Below are 26,512 nucleotides of genomic sequence, written 5' to 3'. Positions count from 1 at the left end.
CAAATGAGGGGGAAATGTGTGCTTACAGCAAATGAGTTGATCCATATTAGACCTAATAGGACGTTCCAGAACATAAACTACATACTGACATTTTACCAAAAGTGAAATTAAACCTACATTGGGAAATTCAGCAGCAAAATAGCCGCTTATTTTTCATGGAGCGGCCCGGATGGGATATCACAGCTCATCCGCCTTCCTCCCTTCAACAAAGCATGAAAACCTGACAAGGAAAAAAAGCTATGACCCCGTTACATCGATAAAAAATCTATGCCCTTCAAAGCTTCCGCGTTATGTTGAAGGTATAAATCAAAGGTGGTTTTCCCACCAGTACCATTTTTTTCATTTGGATTCATATCAAAGGAATACGTCGATTACTCACCACAAATCGTTTTCTAATGGCGGAAGTTGAGGCGGGTGTTGCACTTGCCGATATCTCAAGCAAGCCGGGAGAAAGGTAGGTGTGCTTTTTATCAGACACCTGGTCATATAGATGATTTTTTTAAAGAAAATGCACGCCAAGTTGATTCAGTAATGCCAATCAGTATCAAACTAGCACTGTTTACAACCAGCAAGAAGCTATTTTAAAAAATATAGTGTTTCGTTTCCGGGTTAATAATTGTAGTGGACAGCGCGACCTTTTTTTCAAACGAACGTATTAATTCAGCTGAAATTTCACCGGCCTGACAGATGTCCGTTTCATTTTCTACCGTATAACTTTCACCTTATTTCATAGCATTTCACTCCTCAAGTATTATTTTTACTTCAAGTTACACTGCTTTGTATTTTCCGTGAATCTTCTCCAATATGTAACGAGGTTGCTCCTGTAGTGAACATGTTTACCTCTATATTCTGCTGTCGTTTAAATGGCTGCTGTCGTTTAAATGGCTGCTGTCTGGTTTTTATCGAATGTTTTAATGACCAAACTTGGTTACGGCCCACTGGGTTTTCCGAAGTTGTTTACATTACCAATTACCGCGAAAAGAGATAACTAATTCACATTTTTCGACGAAATGTAGCTTTAATCTAACCTAAAATCACAAAATCGTTAAATGTTTCTATTCGTGATACATTCACTTCCCTTGTTTTTTGGTTTGATCTATTTTTTGTAATTTATTAAGATCGTGTTTTTGCAGCTCGGGGTTGTTTACATTCTCTTTTACCGAAACGTTATTTAACCCGCTAATTAAATAGCTCTCTGTGAAAGGAAACTTCTAATTTCATATACTTTGTTTAAAGATGGCGTTTGGTGACTCTTTTTAAAGGCAATATCACTGCTCAATTCTTTGAAGTTTACTTCAGTAACCTGGGATCATTTTTTTTTCTCGAGATACCGCTTTCTCCGTTTATTTGAAGTTCCGGCAAGGGTGACTCGAAGCAAGGTTTCGTTTGACGTGATTTTTTTTATGCTCACTATTTTGTGTTCTAAGCTATAAAGTTGTCGATCATCTGTCAGAGTAAACGTTTAGCACACCTGATAAACGTCCGCTTTACCTGTGTTATATCCGTGATAATAGTGTGGAAATAAATGCCACACATGAAACAAGAAGAAAAGCTTAACCTCTAGCTGAAATAAACTTCCTTACTAAGACAAATACTCATAAAATGAGAAACTCACGGTGATGGTGAGCCAAACATTTCGAGCAAACGATTCACTTAAAACAGTGATGATTATGGACACATAAACATGGAGGACAGACTGAAAAGAACCTTCAATAAACACTATTAATTTAACCTACACAACAATATAAAGTATTTCAAAAGTTCGTATTAGGTTTTGTCTCTATTATGACAACAGTAGAGCCGGGTAGGTTATTTCTCATTCCCTCATTGGTTCGAAATGTCTACTTTGAGGCTGTTAGCTGTTACAGTGAGGGGTGGCCTTCCCTTCCGCTAGAATAAAGATATAATCATCAAGGAGCTTTGTAAAGGGAACTGTTCACTTTGTTGGAGAAAAAGTCTTCAGCGAGCTTAAAATTCGCGCCAACAATGATTTGCTGGACTGGGTATGTGTCTGCCTTCAAAAATCTTTAGTTCTGGAACAAAGTTTGTGTGTTAGTATCAGGTTTTGGCTAAACCCTCTGCAACAAAGAGCTTATCAAAAACAGATTATTTGTGTATGATTATATCATACCTGCAAACAATTTTTTTAACTTCATGACTGTTCTCATTGTAAATGATTCCATGAGGAAAGCTGGAAAGTAGATCGGAATTCTACAAGTGTCATTAAAGCTACAAAATAAAATGAGTTTCCCATCTACTCCTTCCAATAATTCAAAGAGTAAACTTCGAGAAGTTTTCGTTATCTTCCAGGTATCTTTTGATTTTTAAGGATTACTTCTTTCTGTGCTTCTACAATTGAATTACACTGTCCATTTTCAATATAAGTGATAAATGCAGACAGGAGAATATATTCTCTTGATGTGGAACGTTGATTTCTATAATTACCTCTCTACATACATCCCTAGATAAGTTTATTCATCTGTTGAAGGAAATCTTTATAAACTGTGACTATCACCGCCTTGCTTCTAGATTTTAGGATGATTCAAGATTTTAGGATATGAATCTCTGAAGTTGTCTCAGACCTCTGCTCTTCGTGATAAATATAGGATTCTTTAAAAAAATGCAGAAAATTAGATTGAAATTGACTTTCATTCTGTCTATTGAGTTAAAATATAATGAAAAATGTTTGACAAAATGTTTGACAAAATGTTCGATATTTGACTAGAATGTATTCATAACTTTAATCTTATCAAGGTGTGAATCATTCTGTTTTGTTCGGTTACTTGACCTTTGAGCCAGAATATCTTCGGACCATTCCTAGACGCATTAAGTGCTAAGGCTTATTTTGCGACCTTAAGCTGCTGCAACTTTAGGCGAATGAAGGAACCATGAGGTGACTTATGAGAACTGAAAGCAACGTGACCCTCCTAAAGTTACTTAAGCAATCTAAACTTTCTTTACTAAGATGGCTTTCCTTTCACCATTTATTATTTCTTTTCCACTGTTATATCAGGGTCACGTTTTACTTTCTTTTGCAATATCATGATTCAACATGCTTAAATAAAAAATATTGCCGTTAATCAACCAAATACAATTTGGTATAACCAGAAAACGTGTTCAAATTGGTCAATCACAAAGTTTTCTAAAGCCCCAGGGCCTGCTGGGAAGTTCAGTGTCTAGTCTTCCTTAGCTTGCGAAAGCCTAAAATATAACGCCTAGGATATTTTTTGCAAGATGGCGGGCACGTGTAAGGTGAATAGAATTTTTCATCTTACTTTAATTGAGTTCGGGATCAATAGCTATGAAATTTGGTACAGAAACAGACTGACGTGGAACATTTTGATCCAATAAGAATAAGGTAAAAAGGGTTTATATTTATTTAGAAAACGGAAATTGAATTCGCATTTGCCGAGATTTTTAATTCAGTCAGATCAGAAGCCGTAAGATTATAAGCTTCTGGTTAGGTATAATATGGTGTCCTTCAAAGCAAAATTGCAAAATTCGCAAAACCGAACCGAAAGTTAAATGTTTTATGCTAGACAAAGCCTTAGGAAAGGTGTGATTTTAACCAGATACAAAGTGATCTGTGAACTCGATTTCTTTAAAGAGCTCCTCGCACACACTGAAATTTTTACGCATCTATAACGACTTAAATTGCAAAAGTTCACCTATGAAGTAAGAAAACCTTATTAGGGAACAGATCATCAGATCGCAAGTCCTATATCCAGAAACCTACTTTTCCTGACATAACAATTTTGAGCAAGATAGCTCACAATCCGGTAATTGTTTGAAGAGAGACAATATCGACCTACAAAAGTCGATGGTGAAATATGTCTTTAACTGGACCCACCTAATGAAGTAAGGGTCGGTCAATATTTTCTTGCTTTCTAACAGAAGCCTTAAATTTCTAGTTACGGATTCCTATTTTGTAAAGAAAGTTCTTATTTACGCTTAGATCTCATAGGATTTACAAGATAAGGAAGAAACGATGGCTGAATATCAGGCTGTCCTTTCTGCACAATTTTTTTTCCACCAATTGTTAAATAAGTCGAGGTAAAAACACGAGAGTGCAATTTTTGATATGCATTGAGTGTTGATGAAAGAAAACTTTGCTTGTTAATATGATAAATTTACGCTCCTTGAAAATTTACTTTGCCTTTTTTCTCAGTGCTTGTTTTGTACCACAATTATTTGTTCAGGTTAGTAAGCGTAACTGAGCAGCGTAATGACGGATAATGACTTCAACTGACTGACAAAACGAAGTCGATCAGATACCCAGCTTTTTTTGTGTCAAGGAAACCGCTTTTCTGTGCGTTGGTTTTGCATAAACGCATTTCGCTCATCGGTAATATTTTTTTTGTACAATTTCCCTTTTAAAAGCTAATACTCTTTTTCATCCCATAAGCGTTTGGCCCCACGTAGAATCTCGCAGTTAAAAGGATTAAAAACTTTTCAAGTACAAATATCTTCAATTTGGATCGAACTAAAAATGCGAACATGGTACAAAAATGTAGCTAGGTGGTCTACTATTAGGCTCGCCAACCCTAACACTGGGCACTAGCTGGACTTTGAGAGAATTGACATTCTACGACAAATCTAGGGGTTTGAAGAAAAAATACAGACCTTCTTTTGTCAATAATTAAAAAAGACTTGACGCCTAAGTTTTTAATATGATATCGCTTTCGCTTCACAACATCCCGTTCTTGCGCCTAGGTCCTATGCAGTTCACAAGAAACGTAAAAAACGCCTCCATGGGTGCGGGGCTATCACCACAGGACGAAGAATCAAAGCATTTCTTCTTCTTACTGCTTATCAAGGAGCCTTCGAAAGATTAGGGCATTTCCTTGAACGCAGACCATTGGCGGTTCTTCTGGTTTCGTTCATTGTTTTGATTGGAAGCTGCCTCGGATTCATTCGCCTGAATGTTGAGCAGCCCACCATTGAGCTTTTTACCTTCGCCAACAGCAAATCCAGACAAAACTCGTATGATTCCGCACAATTCTTTCCGATTCTTGAGGCACGACAAGAACAAGTAATTATGATACCCAGGAATGGGGACAGCATTCTAAGTGAAGAATGTTTAAAAGACGCCATTATGGTTCACAGAGCCATAGTAAATATCAGCGGTTACGTCAATATATGTTTCAGGCAGCAATCGCCAATTGCCCAACAAAGAAGCACAGAGAAAAGTTGCAAGATCAGCAATCCTCTTGAGTTAGCCGGAACGCATTTTCAAAAATTAAAAAATCTTTCCTCGATCCTGGCTCGCGAGTTGGTAAAGCCTACTAGTGTTCTTTCCTCTGGAAAAACATTTAATTCTTCCTATCAGCAAATGCTGGCCAATTTCCACATAGAACGGAACAAAGATCAATTGACTGCCCGTGCCGACGCTCTTCGAACTATTTATTTCGTAAGAAAGACAACCAGCACAGAAGACTACCAAGACATCGAAAGGTTTGAAGCCTCCTTTAGCAATCTCCTTGATTCAATGGGTCCTCGCATGAAATGTGCAAAACTCTCCTACCAGACTGAGAGAACAGCGACTGATGCCTTGCAAGATATACTGAAACCAGAGCTATGGCCTCTTTGTTTTTCAGTCGTAGCGATTGCTGTCCTTGTCTTCACTGTCATACGCTTTACTTCTACCAATGCCGGTTGTTTAAGGGCAGTCCTCCTGATGTTCTCTTCTCTTGCTTTTCCTTTAACCTGCTCTGCAGGTGTTGTCTCCATAACAAACTCTGCCTTTTCCTCAACGTGCCTCTTTATACCCTTCTTACTATTGGGGAAAGCAACTACAGACGTGGTACTTTACCTCATGGAATGGGAAAGGCAAAAAAAGGTGCCATCACTTGAACATCGCGTGGGAAATTGCCTGGCTAGAACAGGGGTTCTTGCCATGATGACTGCGCTTTGTGGGTCAGCTTTTTATGGAGTGGGAATCAAATCCTCTTTTAATGCCATTTCCAATTTTTCCTTTGCAACACTTGTCGCTTATGTAACATTTTCTGCTTCTATTGTGATCACAATCATTGCGTTGATGTATTTTGAAAGAAAGCTTAAGAAAGTGAACACGCCCTGTACGACTACATGTGAAAGAAGATTGTCCATCTCTGAATTTGGAAGCGTTGAGCTCAGACTCTCACAGTGCCATAAGACAAGACTGCAACGCATTCTGAAAGAATGGGCTCGAAAAATAACATCCACCGGCGGCAGAATTTTCTCCCTCGGAATCTTTGCCCTTCTCATCACTTTAGTTGTTTTCTCCGCTTTTCAAACTGGAGACAGAACGCGTACCACACAGTTGCGCTATCGGAGTGAAAACTTCAAGCAGTTTAATAAGGCACGACAAATGTTCCTAAGCAACGAAACTGATGTGAGCATCGTTTTCTCCAAGGAAGTCGACTATTCACTAAAAAGTGTACAAAATCAAGTAATGTCAGCGTGTAAAAAACTGGAAGAGGCCGCTTACAGTAAAGGAAAGTCCCTTTGTTGGATGGCAGGCTTTCTACAGTGGGTCAAACATCAAAATATGAGCTGTTCACATTCAGAGTTTCACCGGTGCTTGGAACTTTTCCTGAAAAATTCCCAGAGTTTGCTGTTTAGACAAGACCTGCTTTTAGAAGATTCTACATCTCTTGTTAAAATATCGGCGTCTCGAGTTCATCTGAGGATGACACTGAACAACCGATTGCGAGAAGATAGAGAAGCCCTTAGGACACTGAGAAGTGATTTACATGAACAGTCCTCCTTGAAAGGCGTCCCAATCTCCAAAGAATTTTTCAAGATAGATGACCTCGTCGAGTTAGAAAAAGAAACCATCTCCATAGTTCTCACAGCTGGCACAGTGGTGGTGTTTGCTGTTTCTTTGTTTGCAATGTGTCATGTCGGGGCTAGTACACTCCTGGCTATAACGTTCGACCTTTTAATACTGGAAGCAGCAGCTATTATGAAAACATTTGGAATCTACCTGGATCATGTGGTTTTCATTTCTCTTTTTGTGGCGATCATGCTGTCCTTGAATTTTAGTATTGAAGTGTGCCATTCGTTCGTACTCTCGGCCAAGCGAGACATACAAGGTCGCATGATTGATGCTCTTCGCTCCGTTGGAGTATCCGTGCTGGGAGGCACTTTGATATCCCTATCGGCTTCTGTTTGCTTGGGATTCATTTTTCCCAGTCTAGCAGATATTTTCCATCTACTACTTTCCTCGGTGTTCGCTTTGGGGTCCATCCATGCTCTTCTTGTTTTCCCGACGGTCCTTGCATTGTTTGAGGAGTTAGTGCACAATTTTAGCTCCAAGATTAGCCAAGAGGAAATAGAACACTTCATGGTAGCAAATGACTCAATATCAATGGAAGCACGGAATGGCGACATAAGAAAGCTCAAGGCTAAACGTTCCGGGATCTCCATCATAGGCATTAGTTGTAGATTCCCCGGTGCTCACAGTAAGAACCTCTTTTGGGCCTTGCTTGAACAAGGAAAGAGCTCCATTCGTGCGTTTCCCGAGAACAGAACACAGCAGCATAAAGCGTTTGTTGAGTTCTACAACCCCAAGCGTTTCGTAAATGGACGCCTTTGTGCCATCAATGGTTCCTACTTGGAAGAAATTAAGACTTTCGACAACAGGTTCTTCGGTATCTCCAATCAAGAGGCACGTGCAATGGACCCTCAGCAAAGAATACTCCTTCAAGTAGCCTACGAGGCAATAGAAGATGCAGGAATGCGGCTTGAAGACTTACAAAAGTGTAGAACAGGTGTTTTTGTTGGCGTGATGAATATCGAATACGGTTCTCTTTTGGCAGACCGCTCAAATTACTCCTACATCAATCAGTATACCTCAACAGGGATAACAGCATCTATTCTTGCCAACAGAGTGTCATTTTGCCTTAATCTGACCGGACCAAGTATTGCCGTGGACACAGCATGTTCCTCATCGCTGACTGCTCTTAAACTAGCTTATGATAGCCTGCATAACGATGATTGCGATATAGCTATCGTTTGCGCACCCAATGTCGTCCTTAACCATTCCATGCAGATAATATCCAGTATGGCTGGACTTCTTGCCCCGGATGGCCGTTGCAAGAGTTTTGATGCTTCTGGGGACGGTTATGGACGCGGAGAGGGCTTTGCAGCGGTTGTGCTCAAACTGTCAAAGGATGCTCTTTGTGACAAAGACGATGTATATTGCGAGATCCTTGCATGTGGAATGAACAGCGACGGTCAAAATGCTGTCCCGATCACCGCTCCAAGTGCCAAGATGCAAGCTCAGTTATCAAGAAGCGTGCTAGAGCAGTCAGGAGTGGCCGCAGAAGACGTGGATTACTTCGAAGCACATGGGACTGGTACCGCGATTGGTGATGTAGTGGAAGTCAACTCCATAGCAGATACCTACTCCAACCTGGCCGCAAATTCTTCACGAAAATTGAGAATTGGCTCTGTCAAATCTAATCTCAATCATACGGAATCTACTTCTGGTCTTGCTGGACTTATTAAGGCCGCCCTGATGATAAAAAACAAGACCTTTGTACCCACCATCAACGTCAAGGTGTTGAATCCCAAACTAAAGCTTGAAGAAAAAGGGATTATTCTACAACAAACTCGTGAGTCTTGGAAAACAGAAAAGGGAAAACCGCGAATAGCAGCCGTTAATTCGTTCGGTTTTGGTGGGTCAAATGTGCATGTTATTCTTCGCGAAGCTACAGCAACACCAAGCTTCCAAGTGGAAAACTTCAAACGCAAGAATAACGTTCTTACTATCACAGCACGTTCTCTAGAAGCTCTTAAAAAGCTGTCACGCCTTTACTCCAGGTGGATTAAAGACAACGCTGAAGAAATGAATGAACACTTTGTGGAAAACCTATGTTTCTCGTTGAACGAACGTCGAAGCCAGTATCCGCATCGCCTGGCAGTTGCCTTTGGGCCTCCTTTCGAAGTATCGAAGTCACTAGAAGCTTTTGCTGATGACACCGTTGGTTGGGAAAAGACCGCTTCCTATGCCGAGGTGACCTCAAGTGATAGGAAACTGGTTTTCATGTTTGGGGGTCAGGGATCACAATGGTATGCTATGGGAAGGCAGTTAATGGAATGCGAAACTGCTTTCAGAGAGGCAATTTTGACTGTTAGCAGCTTACTGAGAGATATGGGACAGACATGGTCACTTGAAGACGAATTGATGGCACCAGAAGACATCTCGCGAATATCAGAAAACTACATTGCCCAGCCAGCCACGTTCGCTGTACAGTACGCAACCGCACAGCTGCTTAAGTCCTGGAAAGTCCATCCGTCTGCTGTTATTGGTCACAGTTTAGGAGAGTTCGCAGCTGCCTGTGTTGCTGGAATCATCACTGTCAAGGAAGCACTTCAGCTGGTACTAACTCGCTCCACTCTTCAAGACAAATGCCCAAGCAATGGAAGTATGGCTGCCCTGGGCATGCCTGAGATAAAGGCCAGGGAACTGCTTTTCAATCTAAGGTTAAGCGCCACCCTTGACATAGCGGCAGTTAATGATGCAAAAAGCGTCACTGTAGCTGGTGAGTCGCAATCCATCGAGGCACTGGGACAACATCTTTCGATGAACGCAAGAGATGTTTTCTGGCGTGTTCTTGGAACAAATCGTGCATTTCATAGCTCACACATGGAACCCATCAAGAGACCATTTCAGGCAGCTATGAAAAGTGTACAGCTAAACCCTCAACTATCGAAGATTCCAATGTACTCTACCGTTGAAGGCGAAGTTGTCTCGGGTCAGCAGTTAAACAGCGATTATTGGTGGCGAAATATACGCTGTCCTGTTCGCTTCTACTCGGCAATGAAACATCTACTGAGAGATGGTTACAAGCAGATAATTGAGATCAGCACGCAGCCAATTCTTGCCCACTACGTAAAACAGATAGCTCTTCAGGAGAATTTGACGGAACAGGAAAGGCCCGTTGTTGTCGCAACTCTTCCACGTAAGAGAGTGCCCATCAAGGAGCAACACAAATGCTTTCTTCAGAACACAATATGCAGATTGTATACCATGGGATTTCCCGTAGACTGGACCTTGGTACAGGGGAGCCAATCAGCCAGGTTTATCCGGTCCCCAACATCTCCATGGCTGGAAAACAGTTTTTGGTTCAGGGAACAACCACCGCAATCAACAGTCCACCCAATTAGCTCTAAGGAAACCTTATGGAAGCCAACACATCCTTATCTGGCACAAGTCAAAATGACCGACCTATACTCAGGCCTGCACTGCTGGGAGACTGAGATTGACCTTTTCAATTTTCCATCCCTAAAGGACCACGCCCTTATTGAAGGAGGTGCCGTGATGCCCGGGGCTGCTTACCTGGAGATGGCCTTTGCAATGGTAAAGGACGAATTCGTACATACTTCTGGCCTGGAACTTGGTGATGTGAAACTTTCAAGTCTTCTCACTCTTCCTGAAACACAGGTAAGCGTAGTATACACATAAATTAGAGACAAGCCATATCAGCTAGGTTGAGTTTATCGCAACTTTTTATCCTTTGTTCTTTAGGTTAGATCCTTACGACTTCGCCTTTTAAAGACCGACAAAATAGACAAGGCTCAGTTTCACATTACAAGCGTGCAGGAAGACCAGTCTGAAATTATTTTGAGTAGTGGAAACATCTCGGTCGATTTCTTGGACACAAAAGCAAACAGCGAGGAAGAAGGTATTATAATATTCAAATGCGTTTGCGATTCTCCATTTATAGCCTATTTATTTATCCACCCATTTATGGTCATGATTGCAACAGACTATAACTATCACATAGAAATTAAAAGGAGACATTTCCCCGTTTTGGCCTTTTACAGCTTGCAATCAAGTTGGCCCAGCCGTCAACGAGCTAATCAGAAATATGAAAGAGGTGCCGATTGAAGGATTCAGAGAATTAACTCAAAAGTATGGCTTTCAGTATGGTGGTGCCTACTCCATCATCAAACAGACATGGCACCGCGAGCAAGAGGGACTTTGTCTGATCGATATCCAAGAATCAGGCATCGTTCAATCAGAAAGTAAAAATTATGTTGTCCACCCCTCCATTTTGGACGCGTGTCTGCAGTCTTGCTTTATCCCACTTGGAATCTCAGCTACTGATGAAAAATCTGTTTTACCGGTGGGATTTAAGGGCATCACGCTGTATCATGTTCCAAATACCAATCAACTCTATTGTTACGTCGTTGAGGATGCCAAAGAGTTCGGGAAATTCGACATCACGCTTATGAGTCCATCTGGAAAGGTTTTACTAACTATGAGAGAGTTCCGTATCGCAGAATTGAACAGCACACCACGCCGATTCACTTCTGATGGCCTTGTTTATGAAATGAAGTGGATGGAAGAGAATTTACAAGGACAAAGAGCAATGGCGCCAAACTTGACCTGTCTTCTTCTCAGGGACAGCTCCCCTTTCTCAGACATCCTAATCGGCAAGCTTCACGCTGCAAGAGTCAATGTAATCCCAGTTGATCCACCCAATGCTCTATTTTTTGATGCAGAAACAAAAGAAACAATCAGCAGAGAGCTTACCGCCCTACATTCGATCCCTTCATCCATGCTCAAAGTCGTCAACTTGTGGCCAGTAGAAACCACTCTCCTACCAAACAATTTCGATGTTATCGAAAAAGCACAAAACCTCGCCTTCAGCAGCTCAGTTTTCTTAATTCAACAGCTTACAAGAAACCATTTTCTCGATTCTCGGCTTCTGCTCGTGTCTGAAAGTACACAGCTCCTAAGTACCACAAAGAAATCTCACAACGACTCCATTCCTTGGGCTTCTACAATCTGGGGTCTTCGCAGAACAGCAAAGCTCGAAGAATCTGATCTTAGGATTACCACGATTGATCTTGGCGACAAAAATGATAATGATGAGATAGATTTGCTTCTTTCTGAAATCCTTGGCGATAGTATGGAAGAAGAAATTGCCTTTCGAGATAGAAAGCGGCTCATAAATCGCGTTGTGAGATCAAATATTTGCACCGAGCAGCCCACAATACACAGTAATGTTAGCGACTGGGGTTCTTTATACTTGTCATCCATTCCTGCTTCACGGAAGGTCTGCTTTCGCCAGAGGAGTTTTTCGAGGCCATCGCCCTCTGAGGTCACAGTAGAACTGCTTTATTGCTGGACACCCTCTGAGTCAATACTTGATGTAGCCAAACCAGATGCTTGTGTTTTCACCGTGGGAAAGGTGATTCATCTACCAAGGGAAGCTGCAAGTAATCAGATACAAATTGGAGACGTTGTGTGCGGCGTTATGGCGTCTGGACGAGTTTCTCGTTCCGTTCCCATGCAAGTCAGGAACATTTTTGTAAAGCCAGCTATTTTGACGCAAGAACAAGCAACATACATCCTTGCCTGCCTTGCCATAGCCTTTCACGCCCTACAACGGATAGGAACGATGGAAGAAAAGAAGAAGTTACTGATTCATCAGGCTCACCGTGGCCCTGGGCCTGTGGCAGTTGCCCTTGCAAAAGCATTGGGTCATGAAGTATTTTGCACTATCTCAGATACTTGCCAACCGGTGACAGAATCCACCCTTCTAGAGCTGGGAGCAAAGAGTGTAGCACATCAGAGTCTCACTAGTTTTGAAAATGATTCCATCGACGCTTTTGATGCAGTTTTGTTTTTCTACCCACCCTCTCCGAACGCTCTCCAAAAAAGCAGTCGACGTCTTAAACGTGGAGGAAAAGTCGTTATCTTGGGAGCCGAATTTGATGGTGCCGTCGTGTTCCCTGCAAAGAAAAACGTCCTGTATGTAAGAGAAAGCATTTCAGATATCATCCGATCACCGAAGACTTATCAAAAGCTCAGCTTAGAGAGTCTAGAGCTGCTGAAAGGTAGCGGAGTTCTGCAAAAGCTTCTGGAACTCAAGTTACTATCGACAGACATACCCACGGCAATTGAAGCTGCAAACAAAGCCACTCTGAAAGACTCACCTCCAAAAAGGGTCCTGAGAGAATTTCGAGGCATTTCTTTTCTGGTTCACACTTTTGCACCATCTGAAGGAGGCAATGATCTTCTAACGATCCCCGTGCTTCCACGAGGTCTGGATGTGTGTGGTCTCAAAGAAAACAGAACGTACTTGGTGGCTGGGGGGACCAGAGGATTCGGATTTGAGGTGGCGCGTTGGATGGCCGAGAATGGAGCAAAGTCTATAGGACTGATTGGTCGTTCCAAGCTCTCAGATACCGAGTATCAAAAAGTACGAGATTTAGAGACGAAGACAGGTGCAAAGTTCTATACGTTCCAGGTAATTTGGTGCGTTACCTTTATGGTAGTCAATAGTCAAACGGTTACTACTTCATTTTCGCAACTAGAAATGCTAAGTTGCATTTGTTCAATACTTGGAAAGTAACTTTACCTGAAGCACGACGCACGCCAAGAATTTTAAAGACTGTTTTCTATTTTGTTTTATAGATTGATATCTCCAGCCAAGAGCAAATGTTTTCCTTACAAAAGCAGCTCCAGTCTCTTCCAAGTGTAGCTGGAATAGTACATTCTGCTATGGTTCTCCGAGACGAATACATCAAAGATTGGAAATTTGAAAGTTTCACAGAAGTTATGGGTCCTAAGATCAAAGGTGACTATCGGCACTACTTCATATCGCATACTTTAATATTTCCTTTAACATCCTTTGTATATTTGATTGACCCAAAAAAGTTGAGTTATACCTTTCAACACTTATAAATATCAAATAATAATCATTCAACTTCTATTCTGTGTTTGTTTTCCATTTCATCTTGTATTAGAATATGATAAAAGTGCGATGAAAGTTCGAGTGCACCTAAACACACACGATCATACCTGTTTACCATAGGTGAAAGTAGCCCAAATTAACTACGAAAACTAAGTGTACCTGAAGATTCAAAGACACTTGAGCACTATCAATTACTTATTCTTATTTCTTTAAATTGGATTGTGTATATATTATTATCTGGATAACATATTACATAACATATCTTGATTTTATGAATGAAATGGAGATTGTAAGTGTGATATTTCTTCTAGGTTCCTTTTTACTACACCAAATGAGTTTGGAGATGGATCTAGATTTCTTTGTTATGTTTTCATCTATGGCATCTGTTGTTGGAATCGTGGCATCTTCGTCATACTCAGGCTGTAATGCTTTCCAAGATTCTCTTGCCCAGTATCGAAGACAGGTACTCGGTTTGCCCGGACTTTCGATAAACTGGGGACCAATCAGTGGAGCTGGTGTGATGGAACGGCAGAGTAATATTGCTAAATTGATGGAAGTTGGAGGACTGGGCTTCATAAACGCCAGAGATGGTAAATATGATTTTTGTAACACGCGAATGGTAGTTTTGTATATGAATTTGATTATTCTTATGGGTAATAATTAATGGATTTAAAAGACAAAAAAATTATATCATTGAGAATAGTGAAAGCAAATGAAAATGAACATGGCTTTTCATATAGTTTGTGAGAGAATAGTTGCGTCCACTGCTCTTGATGCTACAAGGTAAGCCGAGGAAGAGAAATGAGCGTTTTACAAGCGTAGATGAAGAAGCGGTTCACTCCGGGTAGTTTAAGATCGGCAGCTGACGGTTTTCAGCCAGTAGAAGACATTCTTTACTTATCAAAACGTAAGAAAAATAAAACGTACGTACTGGAATTTTTCTCAAAGTACCCAGTCTTACCTATTTCCCCTGTATGAAAGGTGACTGCTTTTTGTACGTTGAGAGAAAAATTGTTCATCAGTAGTTTCCATGGAAGATTTTCGATTACTTTTCAGGAGTCAATCTGATGGCCAAGGTTTTGACCGAGGAGCCGAGCCGTTTCCAAATCTCTTTATTTGGTGTGGACTGGCCTCGGTATATCAGCAGTAATACCGGACTACAAAATACGCCCCGACTCTCAATGTTCACCTCAGAAATCAGTGTTTCTGAGAGCCAAACTAACACAGCAGAGTCTTTACTGCAAAGAATTCGGTTAGAGAAGGACCCAGATAAGAAAGGCGAACTTATCGTTGAGTATGTTCGCATCTCGGTTGCGGAATTGACAGGCAGTTCATCGCTTTCAGAGACGGATCTAAACAAAAGCTTGTATAGCTATGGTATTGACTCCACTGCAGCTTTGACTCTGAAGATGCTACTTGAGTCAAACTTGCAGGTCTCTTTTGAGGTGTGTATGTCATTAGATAACTGAAAAACAATGAATTTGTAGTTTTCCCAGCTGGTGCATTTAAGAAAGTCCTGTTGGAATATCCTTATACGTATCTTGTAACCAAAATGTCTTTTAGTTTGCAAAGCAGCATTGTTCTAGGAAATACTCCAATTAAGAACAATTCATTTCGATTCAAATGAGAGACGATTCTCTTGAACCATCGATACTACTAAATACATCCCTATATACCCATATAAGGATCATGCTCGCATATGTGTGGATGGTTTAATCGAATGAAAAGTTTCTATAATCATTCTTCGTACCTGGAAATAGTGAATATTTAATCAAATTTAAACGTACGGTAGTGAATTATGTTCAATCGAAACGTCGATGCATGTGAAACTTGTAATTTTTGAAACTCTTGTCTAGGTTTACTACTTCATGCAGCCTGACACTACTACACTAAAAATGGCCAGGGACATCAGTGCCAGGCTTCGTGGAAAAGCAAGCAGCCCGCAGAATAGCGAGAGCCAAGAAAGTGCACCCGGACAAACTCAGTCATCGGAGGAAACAAATACTTCAGACATGCCGTCCAAGAAGGAGGTTCAAGTCTTACCTCTTTACACTCCTGAGGGATCAGCAATAAAATTCTTCTGTGTTCACCCTTCACATCGCTACGCGTTGAATTTGGTTCCCATTTCTACCGGATTTCAAGGACAGGTGCGTATCTGACCGTCATAGAATTTATTTAGCCCCTCAGCCAATGATATAAACATCATTTCAACATCTTTTTTTATCAGTCACTTTACATTTAGTTGTACAGCCAAAGAAATATTTTGCTGTCGTTGTTATAGTTTCAAGGTAATGTGAATCCTGTGGTGACCATAAGGCCGAGGTCGCTTCTCAACCCAGATCTTAGAAGATCTTGAAGTTTTAAGTATCTGACTCTTTAGTATTCCTCGCTTGACCCGGTAGCGAAAGGGGCTAGACAATTATTTGACGCAGTCTACAGGGGTTATATATTCTGGAGATGATAATGATTACTTCTCCTCCGGATCAACTCCATATTCTTCAAATTTCATTGATTTGGGCTTTCTCTTGCCCTTTATAAAAGTACACGTCAGAGGTTTCAAACACTTTCATCGTGTGGCTCGCATCTTTTATTCGTCTTTACTAGGACTTAGTATCCTTTTATGCTCTGGGCTTTACTGATCCTACGGTCATCAGTGAGGACTGGGGTGGAGTGCGTGAGCTTGCCGCTCATTACGTTCAGCTGATCACCAACGAACAGCGCCATGGACCGTACTTTCTCGGGGGATATTCATATGGAGGACTTGTAGCGTACGAAATGGCTTCCCTGTTAACAGAACAGAATCATAGGGTGGAGTTTCTTGTAATGATTGACACATTTCCTTGGTCACAGCGTTCACGGACCATAACCACTCGGTTATTTTCCGCGAAGGAAGACGGATGGTTGCCATCGCGACATGTTCAGGTTTGTTAAACATTTCAAAGTTGTGTAAATCTCATATATTGTTTTAAATTGTTTTCATTGAAACTAGAAATACCTCACTCATAGACATCTTCATAAAGGAAATGAATAAATTTTAGGATTTTTGTCCTTAATTGAGGATTTGTGGACATATTGTATTACCCATACCTCCTCAGGTGATTTTATGTTTAGTGTGACTCTTCCGATTTCTTTGTTCGTGAACTCTGCGTAAGGAATGCTTTTTCAATGAATCATGATTTATACGGGTGGATTTCAAATTCGTAGAGAACAATAAAACATTATTTGACGAACCCAAAAAGTAAGGTAAAACAGAGAAATTTTCTCCACGGTGTTTAGAGAATTATCCAGGCGCACTTGTTAACCACCCGTTCCAATCGGTGTACCACTTTTTGGAGGCCTTATCTGTTCCTATTCTAATATTTTAGTGCCCAAGGAAAATTAACAGATGCTGTCAATCTCTCTATTCAGCTCCAATTCGAAAGCTACTTGGAAAAGCTTGCAGTAGACTCCCTAAAGATGAATGTTGACGAATATAAACAAATTAGAGATACACACACTCAAGACTGGATCATTGATGAGTTGCAGAAAAGAAGCCTTACGAAAGGTCTTACCACCTACAATTTAAGGACCCTAAGAGAAGCTCTTCTGAGGAATCAAACCTTTGCCAATAGGACGCATCAAGAATGGCAGCCTGCTGAGGTAAGAGGCACCCTTAATGAATGCCGATATCCATATAATTGTGTTTTAAGGGGCAAGTTGTCCAAATGCCCTTTGGTCAACGAGAAGAATATCAAGCCATGAGACATTATCAATTTATTGGAAGCATACTAAGTATTAGTAAATAACTTAAGTAAACGTTTTCATGCTTTATGATTAATAGGTTCGCTATCGAGGTCCTCTCACATTCCTCAGATGTCAGAACAGCAGATTTTTCCCCCGGAATCCCACATCACGGGGCATCGGGGAAGAATGGAGTCAGTTGGTAGATGAAGGTACCACAGTACTCGTGTGCCCTGGTGACCATTACTCCTTAAGTGAGTTACCTCAAGCACAAGTAACTGGTGGTATCCTTGCAACAGCCCTGGGCTTCACCTACCGCATGTTGTTTCCAGAATTCCCCACACCTCCCAGAACGTTCAACCAAAGACGTGCCGTGGGGAAACTTTCTGGCGGTGTAGGCGTGTTCCTTCACTCAAAAAAAGGTAATTTGAAAAGGGCTTGTCCTCCGCTCGTTGTTTGATGGCCTAATATCCTCTTTAAAGGTGTATTCTAGATTTTGGCTGCTTATATGGCTCTTCTAAAAGTCATTGTTTAAATGAGAATGAGTTTGTCACTCGCTTCGTAACTCCCACTCCTGAGGCCATTTACATTGTTTTCGCAGTGTTATAATTGGCCCATGCGTTATTTTCTATTTTTTATTTTCATGGCTGGCCATTGTCATCTTTATGCTTTTGGTCCAACTTCTTGAAATCGCAAAGTGTTGTATTAAAAAAAAGGTTTGCAAGACAAGTGCATAAACTTGATATTTTGCTTATTGTTTCTTTCTTTACAATGCACGAAATAAACTGTCAGAGATCTGCCTCAAAACAAGATATTAGACATAGACAAACGTATCCTGTTTGAATCTCATGGGTAACAAATTTCTGTTATACTAGGCAACAAAATGCCGCATCACGGAATGCTATTTTTCCATGAAGATGCCCACAAACTTGAGCTGAGATCAAAACCTGGCGAAGAAGAAGGGATTCAAAACGAAAAAACTAAAAAGATCATTGATCTGAAAGGTAAATATACTTTTTAGTCTACACAGCTTTATCGATCCTTTTGTCCTTCGTGAATATTTTTTCTTGGGACGAATTCCCTAAGATAGGAAACATGCTTCTTTGTCAAAAGAAGATCAAGCGCTGAAACCGAATCCCTCATACAGGTCTTACCTCTCCGAAGTTATGTCTAAGATCTGGACATCGGGTCTCTTAAGAAGAGTGTCGCATTTATTTCGTATTTTCTTTCGATGAATTTATCAGTGGAGATCATGCTGGGTTAACTTATTTGGCAAGGAAACGATTGAAGAATTACTTGAGAGGGAATACCATAGCAATAACGCCCATGTGGAAGTTAAAGTCCCTCAACTTGATCCTCTTCTATTTGTTTACCCAATACTTTCAAGTAAAAGATGAGGTCTGATACCTGTCAGGTTGTTATATTTGCATTCAGCGAGATACTCGACCTTCACTGTCACACTTAGCCCTCATTCGGACGCCCTGCACCCCGTGACACAAAGAATACCATTGTCGTCTTAGGGAAATTTGAAAAACTGCAGGGGGTGGTCCACAGAAGAGATCGAGGTAATTCTAATTCCAGACTCCAGGCCCTATCCTTAAGGATTATTTATTCCTGCAGCACGCGGAAGCATTACAGAATCTTACTTATAACTCATGAAACTCAACGTTTTTCAGAACTTCGCATGGTGCAGCCAGGAAGGTTTGTCTCCAGTGCCCTGAAGTATACCTGGCGAAAACGAAGAGTTGGAGGTTATGAAAGTGGAAATTTGGGACACATTGCTTCTGTTGCAACCAGTCGCCGCGTTTACAATTTGGAATTTTGTGATTATTCCGACTTAAAAGCGTTTTACGACATGGTAGAAGCTGTGTTCGCTGTCAAGCTATTGACTATCTAGAAATGTAGTCGTGATATTCGGTAGTATTCAGGAATGAATTTGCTAGTTTGAAGTTTGAAGTATCAGTGTCAACGGACACTTAAAATTTAATTATAGTTTCTACCTTTTTTAATCCGGCCTACATTAAGGAACTGTGCTCAAAAAGCATCGATAAATAGATGAAGAAACCGTTTTTCAACTTAGATTTGACATGTTAATCGCATCCTCGTTCGACTACCACTCCTCATCCTTTGCGATATTATCGATAGATAGAATATAACGTTTTGAAATATTCTTTATTGGAAAAGTTGAGAAGCACTGGACCAATTTATGAAAACGGAATGATTTAATCGACAAGAAGCTTGCGTAGTAACCTTTTCCTCAGTTAAGCCAAACAAGAGAAGTGTTGGCTGGGCAAAAGTGATGTGCAGGCTTAGATGAAAACTTCCTATCGCCTTTTTATTTTCCTCCCCATTCGCTCTTGTTCCTCGTGCTTGGACAAAAAGAAACGGAAAAACGAAACTTCTGCAGAAGCATGAATACCTCGTTATTGGAATTTACTTTCATCGTGCACGAAACCTTCAAATTTACCTTTGGATGATTGAATTAAAAAAAAATGTCATACACTTTCCTTTTTGAGGCCCCAAATTTGGGTGATAATAATTCTGTAAACTTGATAAACTTCATTAGGATGTTACAACAAACAGACCTTTTTTTTGTTTCATAGCCTCACTTGAGGCTCTCGTTTCCTTTATAATAGGTAATAGCGTTTCATTGGCCCTGGTATGAATACATTTAATAAATCTGTAACTGTATCTGCAGATAAATAATAATAAATAATAAGTCTGTAATTTGTATCTGCAAATTTTTTCATAGTCAAATCAATAATATTCCATTACTGAAAAGTGTTTTTGATTAGGTAAGACATATAAATTTTGTAAAAATTAGGTACGCTGAGAACAAAAGCCTTGAAGCTACCGCTGCAAAATGATGAGGGTCTTAGACTGAATTGTTTTAATTATCAATAAAATTTTATAATTTTTTAATTAGAGATGTTGTCCATTATTATCAACTAAATAAACAAATCCACATGTTGAGGTCTGGACTGCAAGTCTTTGAAGCTGACCTGTGTACAGAGGTCACTTGTACATAGAAGAGGCGGTCACCCTTTAGATTCCCGAATCCAAAATGTCACCATCATTATTTACCTGTACATAACGGTCACCGAACTGGATGACCACTAGCGAATCATGACAAGCTTTATGTCACGGCTTCTTATTAAAATTGTAGCTATTGGGGTAGGGGTCTCACTGAATACAACTATAGATGCTACATGTCTTTGCTTGTGACCAACATATACTCGCGACATAATCGTTTTCAAACAAAAGTTCCCCTCTCATAACTAAAGTAGTAACCATGAGAACTTTATTTTATTGTAAGGAAACTCAATGGCGTCCTCCACGGGATCAAGTTTTGCGCTCTGAAATCTCATTAAACAATAACATATATTTTTCGTCATGAATAATCTTTAATGGAGGTATGAGTGTCATTGTACGCCTTTCCTATGACGAAACTCAGCAAAAACTTAAATAAAATCGACCTCCATAAAAGTCCAGCACAGACATTTCAGGGCCGGGCCCTTTCTCTTATTTCTTGTGTCGCTGTTAACTGTTATTGTTAAAAAAATGCGAAAGAGTAACATTTTGACATAGTTTTTCAATGTCTCTCAGTACACAGTATGGCACCTGTATATATGTGGCACCCTGTATATAAGGGTCACCTAGCCATTTCCCAGAAGTAACCGTTCTATACAGGTTGACCATATACACAGATACAGTTATTTTCCAAAGCTTCCTTGACGTGCTTGTGGAATGCGTCAATTTCGACTTTGCGTAATGTGGCAAACGGGTCGGCAACGTCGCGTAGCCAAAGTGGTGTCGTTTTTCAGCAAGTAAAAAGGGAGAGTTCCATGTCGTTCTACATCACAATTTCTGCGACAACAGCGCAAACTGGCGCCCTCATGGCTGTTCCTTGTAGCTGTTGTACTGAAGATGAACAGGGGCTACCCTTAACCTAACGATCGCTTTATTCCTTTAAAGGGATAAACATCCCTCCCCCCATAGAAGAGCGCATTAACATATTATTATAGACAAAGGGTTCTACTTGAAGAGTTGAAACATTTCCTGAAAATTCACAGCTGTACCACTAAGGACGGCTAAATGTGTAAGATGTTAAACAATGAAAATAGGTCCATATCTTATTCTGGGAATATGAATGGGAATAACATAGTAGCATAAACCATTCAGTAAAAAAGTATTGTAAGTAATTGATAATTTCCTATTTCGATGGCGATCTTACCTTATAAGTAGAATAACTGTTATCTGTTCTTTCTGGGAGAAAATGATCTACATAACTACACAAAAGTTTGTATTAAACCGTTGACATATTTTCCTATGACGAATTTGACATGAAAGTAGCTGTTCAGTTTAAAACTTACCGTGAAGTATTTCATTATCTGGCGGTAAGATATATTTCAATTGTGACTATCCACTCGATGAATAAGAGAGTAATTGGATCCGGTAATAGTTTATCTTGCACAGGAATTTCTTGGAAATTCCTCCTTATATTTTCGTTGTTTCCAGGCTCGTTCGAGTTAGTTTAATGTCGAGTTCCCGATCAGGAAAATATTTCCTAAATTTCAATTTAGCGTGCACAACACCTCCTTCTGCTTGAGGTGGCTGTAGGTGTAAACAGCTTACGCCTTACATCTTCCGCACTGAATTTTAAATTAGATAACGTGTTTTAGCTTTCCTGTGGACGGTTCTTGTGTACGCCCTTTCTTCTCCGAATTTTCTGTTAATTATGTTGTTATGTAACAGTCTTCTAAGGCTATTTTCTCTTAAGGTATCTTTCCAAGTGTGATTCTAATTCTTTAAATAAGTTTATTATAATTTTCATATTGCCAATCTTGTTTCCGTTTTACCAGAGGTTACCTGGAAACATAAGTAATTTAGGGAAGGAAGACATTTTGAAGAGAGCCAACATCTCGAAGGTACATACTTAATATGCAGGAACTGTTCATCGTAGATTACCCTGATTCGCTAACTAACAAAGAAAAGATGACAATGTATGAGGATTAACAGCTTAGCAAGTGTCACCTTTATGAGCTGGCGACCAGCATTCTCACTCAGATCTGAGTTAGTTCCCAAGGCAATAACTTGTACGTATGTGTAGTGTTAGATGAAAAATTTGTCTATGTGACAAGTTAGTTTTTTCTGTTGGCCTTTCCGTGGGTGGAGTTTTTGTCTCACTCAAACACGTCGAAGAACAACTCTTTTATGCTAACTAAATATGCATTAAGCAGTTGTGATTTTCCGCATAATGAGAGTACATTAACAATATTTTAAAGGCTCTAATTTGTCCATCAGCTGGCGGTGAACTGGAGTAACTTGGGTCTAACCGGGGGGATCGGGCTGAAATTTTCATCCCAACAGGATTGCGGGATGGAATGAAAAATAGCGGCGGGAGACGGGGTTGGAAAAGTCCATTTTTGCTTGTGAAGTTGATGTTCCTAGATGTTAAAGTCTTGTCTCGTGACACAAAAATGTAATGAAAAGAAAGTTGAGTACACTCGTTTATTTTATTAGAACCTTTTTTTTAAATAAAAACATTCAGGCTGAGATCAACCAAAATTTTAGAAACATGCTAAGAACGTACTCAGGCTGAGAGTCATTTAAGAGCTTCTTCAGTTTGCTTTTTTTTTTCTTTTTTTTGAAAATATAATTAAAGGTAAAAGAAATCAATCAATCAATCAATTTATTTAACGTGGTCAAAACGCTTAGCTAAAAGCTAGTTTACGGGTACGCCACGAAATAAAAAGAGAAAAGGAAATTATAAAGCCTTGTGAAGGTATATAAATTTAAATAAATTAAGATTAAGAACTAGCTAATATTAAAATATAAGAATTTAACAATGTAGTCACCAAGTAAAATATATAAAATGTTATCATTAAAAACAGTAAATATAATCAAGGATAGATCCTCACCGCACCAGAGTCCCGTGAGATCTAATGTTTTTAAGTAACTTTTAAAAGTAGTAAATGTTTGTATCTTTCGAGACTCGTCCGGTAAGGCGTTCCATAATTTCGATGCAGCATATCTCCATGATCTTAACCCAAAGGTTGTTGATTTTACTTTTGGGAGGTCCAGTATTGTGGTGCCCCTAAGGTTATAAGTGGAGCACCTTACTGTTATAAGATCACGTAAGCTTTTTGGACTTGCATTACTGGCTAATATCTTAAAGACAGTGGACAATATTTTCGCTAATCGCTGTTCACGAAGACTTGAGAGACCGATACGCTTACAAAGTTCCTCATAAGGCGAGGAATTATCTCTAAAAACAAAACGGAGCGCACGTTTGTTCACCAACTCTAACTTGTCAGCTGACTTTCAATTACAGAAGTGCCACGTTTCGGAGCAGTAATTAAAGTGTGGTAAAATGAAAGCTTTATAAAGATCCCTTCTAGTCTCAAAAGACAACATTTTCTGCATCCTTTTTAAGACGGTGACTTGTTGACTGACTTTTCTACATATTTTAGCAACGTGCTTTTCAAAATTTAATTTATCATCGATTGTCACGCCAAGAAGTTCCATTGTGTTGGATATGGGAAGTTGTGACTCCTCACACTTAAACGCTGGTTCATCAGTTCCTTTGAATTTTCCCAACACCATAGCCTGGTATTTTGAACTGTTCCTCTTCATACCATTACGCGCAAACCATATATCAGCATTAACAAGATCATTGTTGATTGTTTCTTCAATTTTGGAGAGTTGATTGTCGGCGTAAAAGATTTGAGTGTCATCAGCGTAAGTGGACAGAGTGCACTTCTTGATGACATATGAAAGATCGTTCATGAAGACGTTGAATAATAAAGGGCCGAGGATGGATCCCTGTGGTACACCATTGCATATAGGTTGCCAATTGGAAAGCGTATCCCCCAGTCTCACCCTTTGGAATCGATTTGATGAATAATCTTTTATCAGGGAGGTTGTTGCTTCATCTGCTCCATATTCTTTTAATTTCAAAACAATCAGTTCATGAGGTAAGGTGTCGAAAGCCTTGGACAAGTCCATGGAGACCAGACCGATCAATTTATTGTTATCAATTTCTTTTTTCCATTCTTCGGTTAGACTAAGAGGTGCTGAGTCGCAGCCGTGATATTTCCTATAAGCAAACACATATCTGTGATAAATTTCTTCAAAATACGGGCTTATTCGGCAATGAACAATTTTTTCGAAAACCTTCGATAAAGCTGGCAGAATCGTTATCGGCCGATAGTTAGTTTTTAATTTTTAATAGGCTGCAGTCTTTTTTGAGAATTGGAGTGACCTCGCCAATTTTTCACTGTTGTGGTATCTTAGTTGAAGTTAAAACATGATTAATCAGTGTACTAAGAGGGAAGCATAGGACATCCATCGATTCTTTAACTGCTAATGGAGGGATCCCATCACATCCAGAAGCCTTGTTTGGAGTAAGTTTCCTCATTACCTCGTAAACTTCTGTTGGATTAGTGTTGCTTAGCGACACATTCGGCCTGCTTATTAAGTTATTTGATATGTGCGATAAATCTACTGGATAGCCGTTTTGATTTTGTTCTTTGGTACTTTGAGTACAGCTTGTGAAGAAATTATTTAATGTCTCGGTCACCTCTTGAGGATTCCTGATGATTTTGTCACCCTCCTTTAATGTTATTCCGCTATTGTCTACATTCTTTCGGGAATTAACATAAGGCTTGATGGCACGCCAAAACTTATTTTGATCTGCATATTTTTCCGAACACAGCTTCTCAAAATGTCTACGTATGGATTTTCTTCTCGTGCTAACTACTTTGTTGCGCACTAGACGGTAGCTCTCCCAATCACACTGATAACGTGATCTATTAAATTTTTTCTTAAGCCGTTTTCGTTCCACCATTTCTCTCCGAATTTCAGGAGTGGTAAACTTCGATTCTACTGAAGATCGTCGTTTGAAAGATCGCATTGGTGCGTGGTCATCTAACACCTGATTATATAACGTCTCCCAGCACCAGTAAACATCGTCTATATCATCAAAAACGTATGCAGCATGAAAAGGAACTCGACTGAGATCTTTCTGAAAATCATCTCGGTTAAAGGTCTTGAATATCCGTTTCTTGATGACTTCGGCGTTAGCATGTAACATTGTAACATGAAATGTAAAGCTGTGGTCTAACAGGACGATTAACCCAAATAATTATGAATATTTTTTAACTTAGAGTCATTGAAATACCATACCACACAACCTTAAGAACATGCTAGGAACGTTTTCAGGCTCAAATTGCAAAAAAATGAATAAATAAAAAAATAAGAATGTTTAGCCTCAGCCCCCAAATTAGACGTTCTTATATAAACAATTAAAGGGAACTCAATACCTTACGGCCAGTGATATTCTTCAAAGTCATCATATAGCGATTCGTTTTTGATGCTATTTGCAAAATTGCCTTCAATCCGACGGAGATTAAAACATGTCAGTAAAAATCTTAAAATGTTCAATGAATTGCAGAGATTGCAGTCCGATTGGCAACACAACGTGCGATCTATGGCGTGACAGATTGTTAGTAAAACGAGAGGCCAAAATAGCACAGTTTTTAACAAAATATTATTAAAACATGAACCGGTCTTATTGCTATTTTTGAAAGACTAATTAATTTACACCAAAATCACAAGAGGTTACTACCCCAAACTAAGTAGGGTGGCAGCGTCCAACTTCCCGTGGAAGGCTGAAGCCCTTGTTTATCATACCCCTCGCTCATTTATGCTATTATTGTTATTATTACTGTCATTATTATTGTTATTATTGTTATTATTATTGTTATCATTATCATTATTTTTATTATTATGATCATTATTATGGTTAAACAGGTGTTGCTTGCAGACGACTCTGCTGGAGGAGGGAGAATTGCGCAGTTGTAAGACTTTTACAAGTAATTGAGTAAAGAGGGAGAAAAGTTTGGATATCTCGTGAACGGGTCAAAGAGCTGGCTGATTGTTAAGTCTGAGGCACTTGCAGATGAAGCGATGAGGGTGTTTGGAAATGAAGTCAATATAACAACTGAAGGTCAGCGCCATCTAGGAGCAGTCATTGCGTCGCAAGAATAAAAAGATCAGTATTTTGAGGAGAAAACTCGCATATGGAAAGAGGA

General features: G+C 39.8%; 1 protein-coding gene across 1 annotated transcript; it reads left to right on the top strand.

Moving 5' to 3' along the window:
- The first annotated feature begins 335 nt into the window (after window positions 1–335).
- Window positions 336–20,389, top strand: LOC149050069 (uncharacterized). The gene is made up of 13 exons (XM_089196807.1): window positions 336–454; window positions 4,714–10,432; window positions 10,517–10,673; window positions 10,816–13,250; window positions 13,418–13,580; window positions 14,009–14,287; window positions 14,754–15,142; window positions 15,554–15,844; window positions 16,302–16,619; window positions 17,106–17,336; window positions 17,518–17,839; window positions 18,293–18,421; window positions 19,094–20,389. The coding sequence occupies exons 1-13, from the start codon at window positions 396–398 to the stop codon at window positions 19,312–19,314; spliced, it is 10,713 nt and encodes a 3,570-aa protein (XP_089052933.1). The 5' UTR covers window positions 336–395; the 3' UTR covers window positions 19,315–20,389.
- Window positions 20,390–26,512: the final 6,123 nt, after the last annotated feature.

This window comes from Pocillopora damicornis, chromosome 2 (genome assembly GCF_964200805.1).
Source record: "Pocillopora damicornis chromosome 2, jaPocDami1.2, whole genome shotgun sequence".
Classification (NCBI taxonomy): domain Eukaryota; kingdom Metazoa; phylum Cnidaria; class Anthozoa; order Scleractinia; family Pocilloporidae; genus Pocillopora; species Pocillopora damicornis.
The sequence above is the reverse complement of the archived record's forward strand: the minus strand, read 5'-3'. Positions and strand labels throughout refer to the sequence as shown.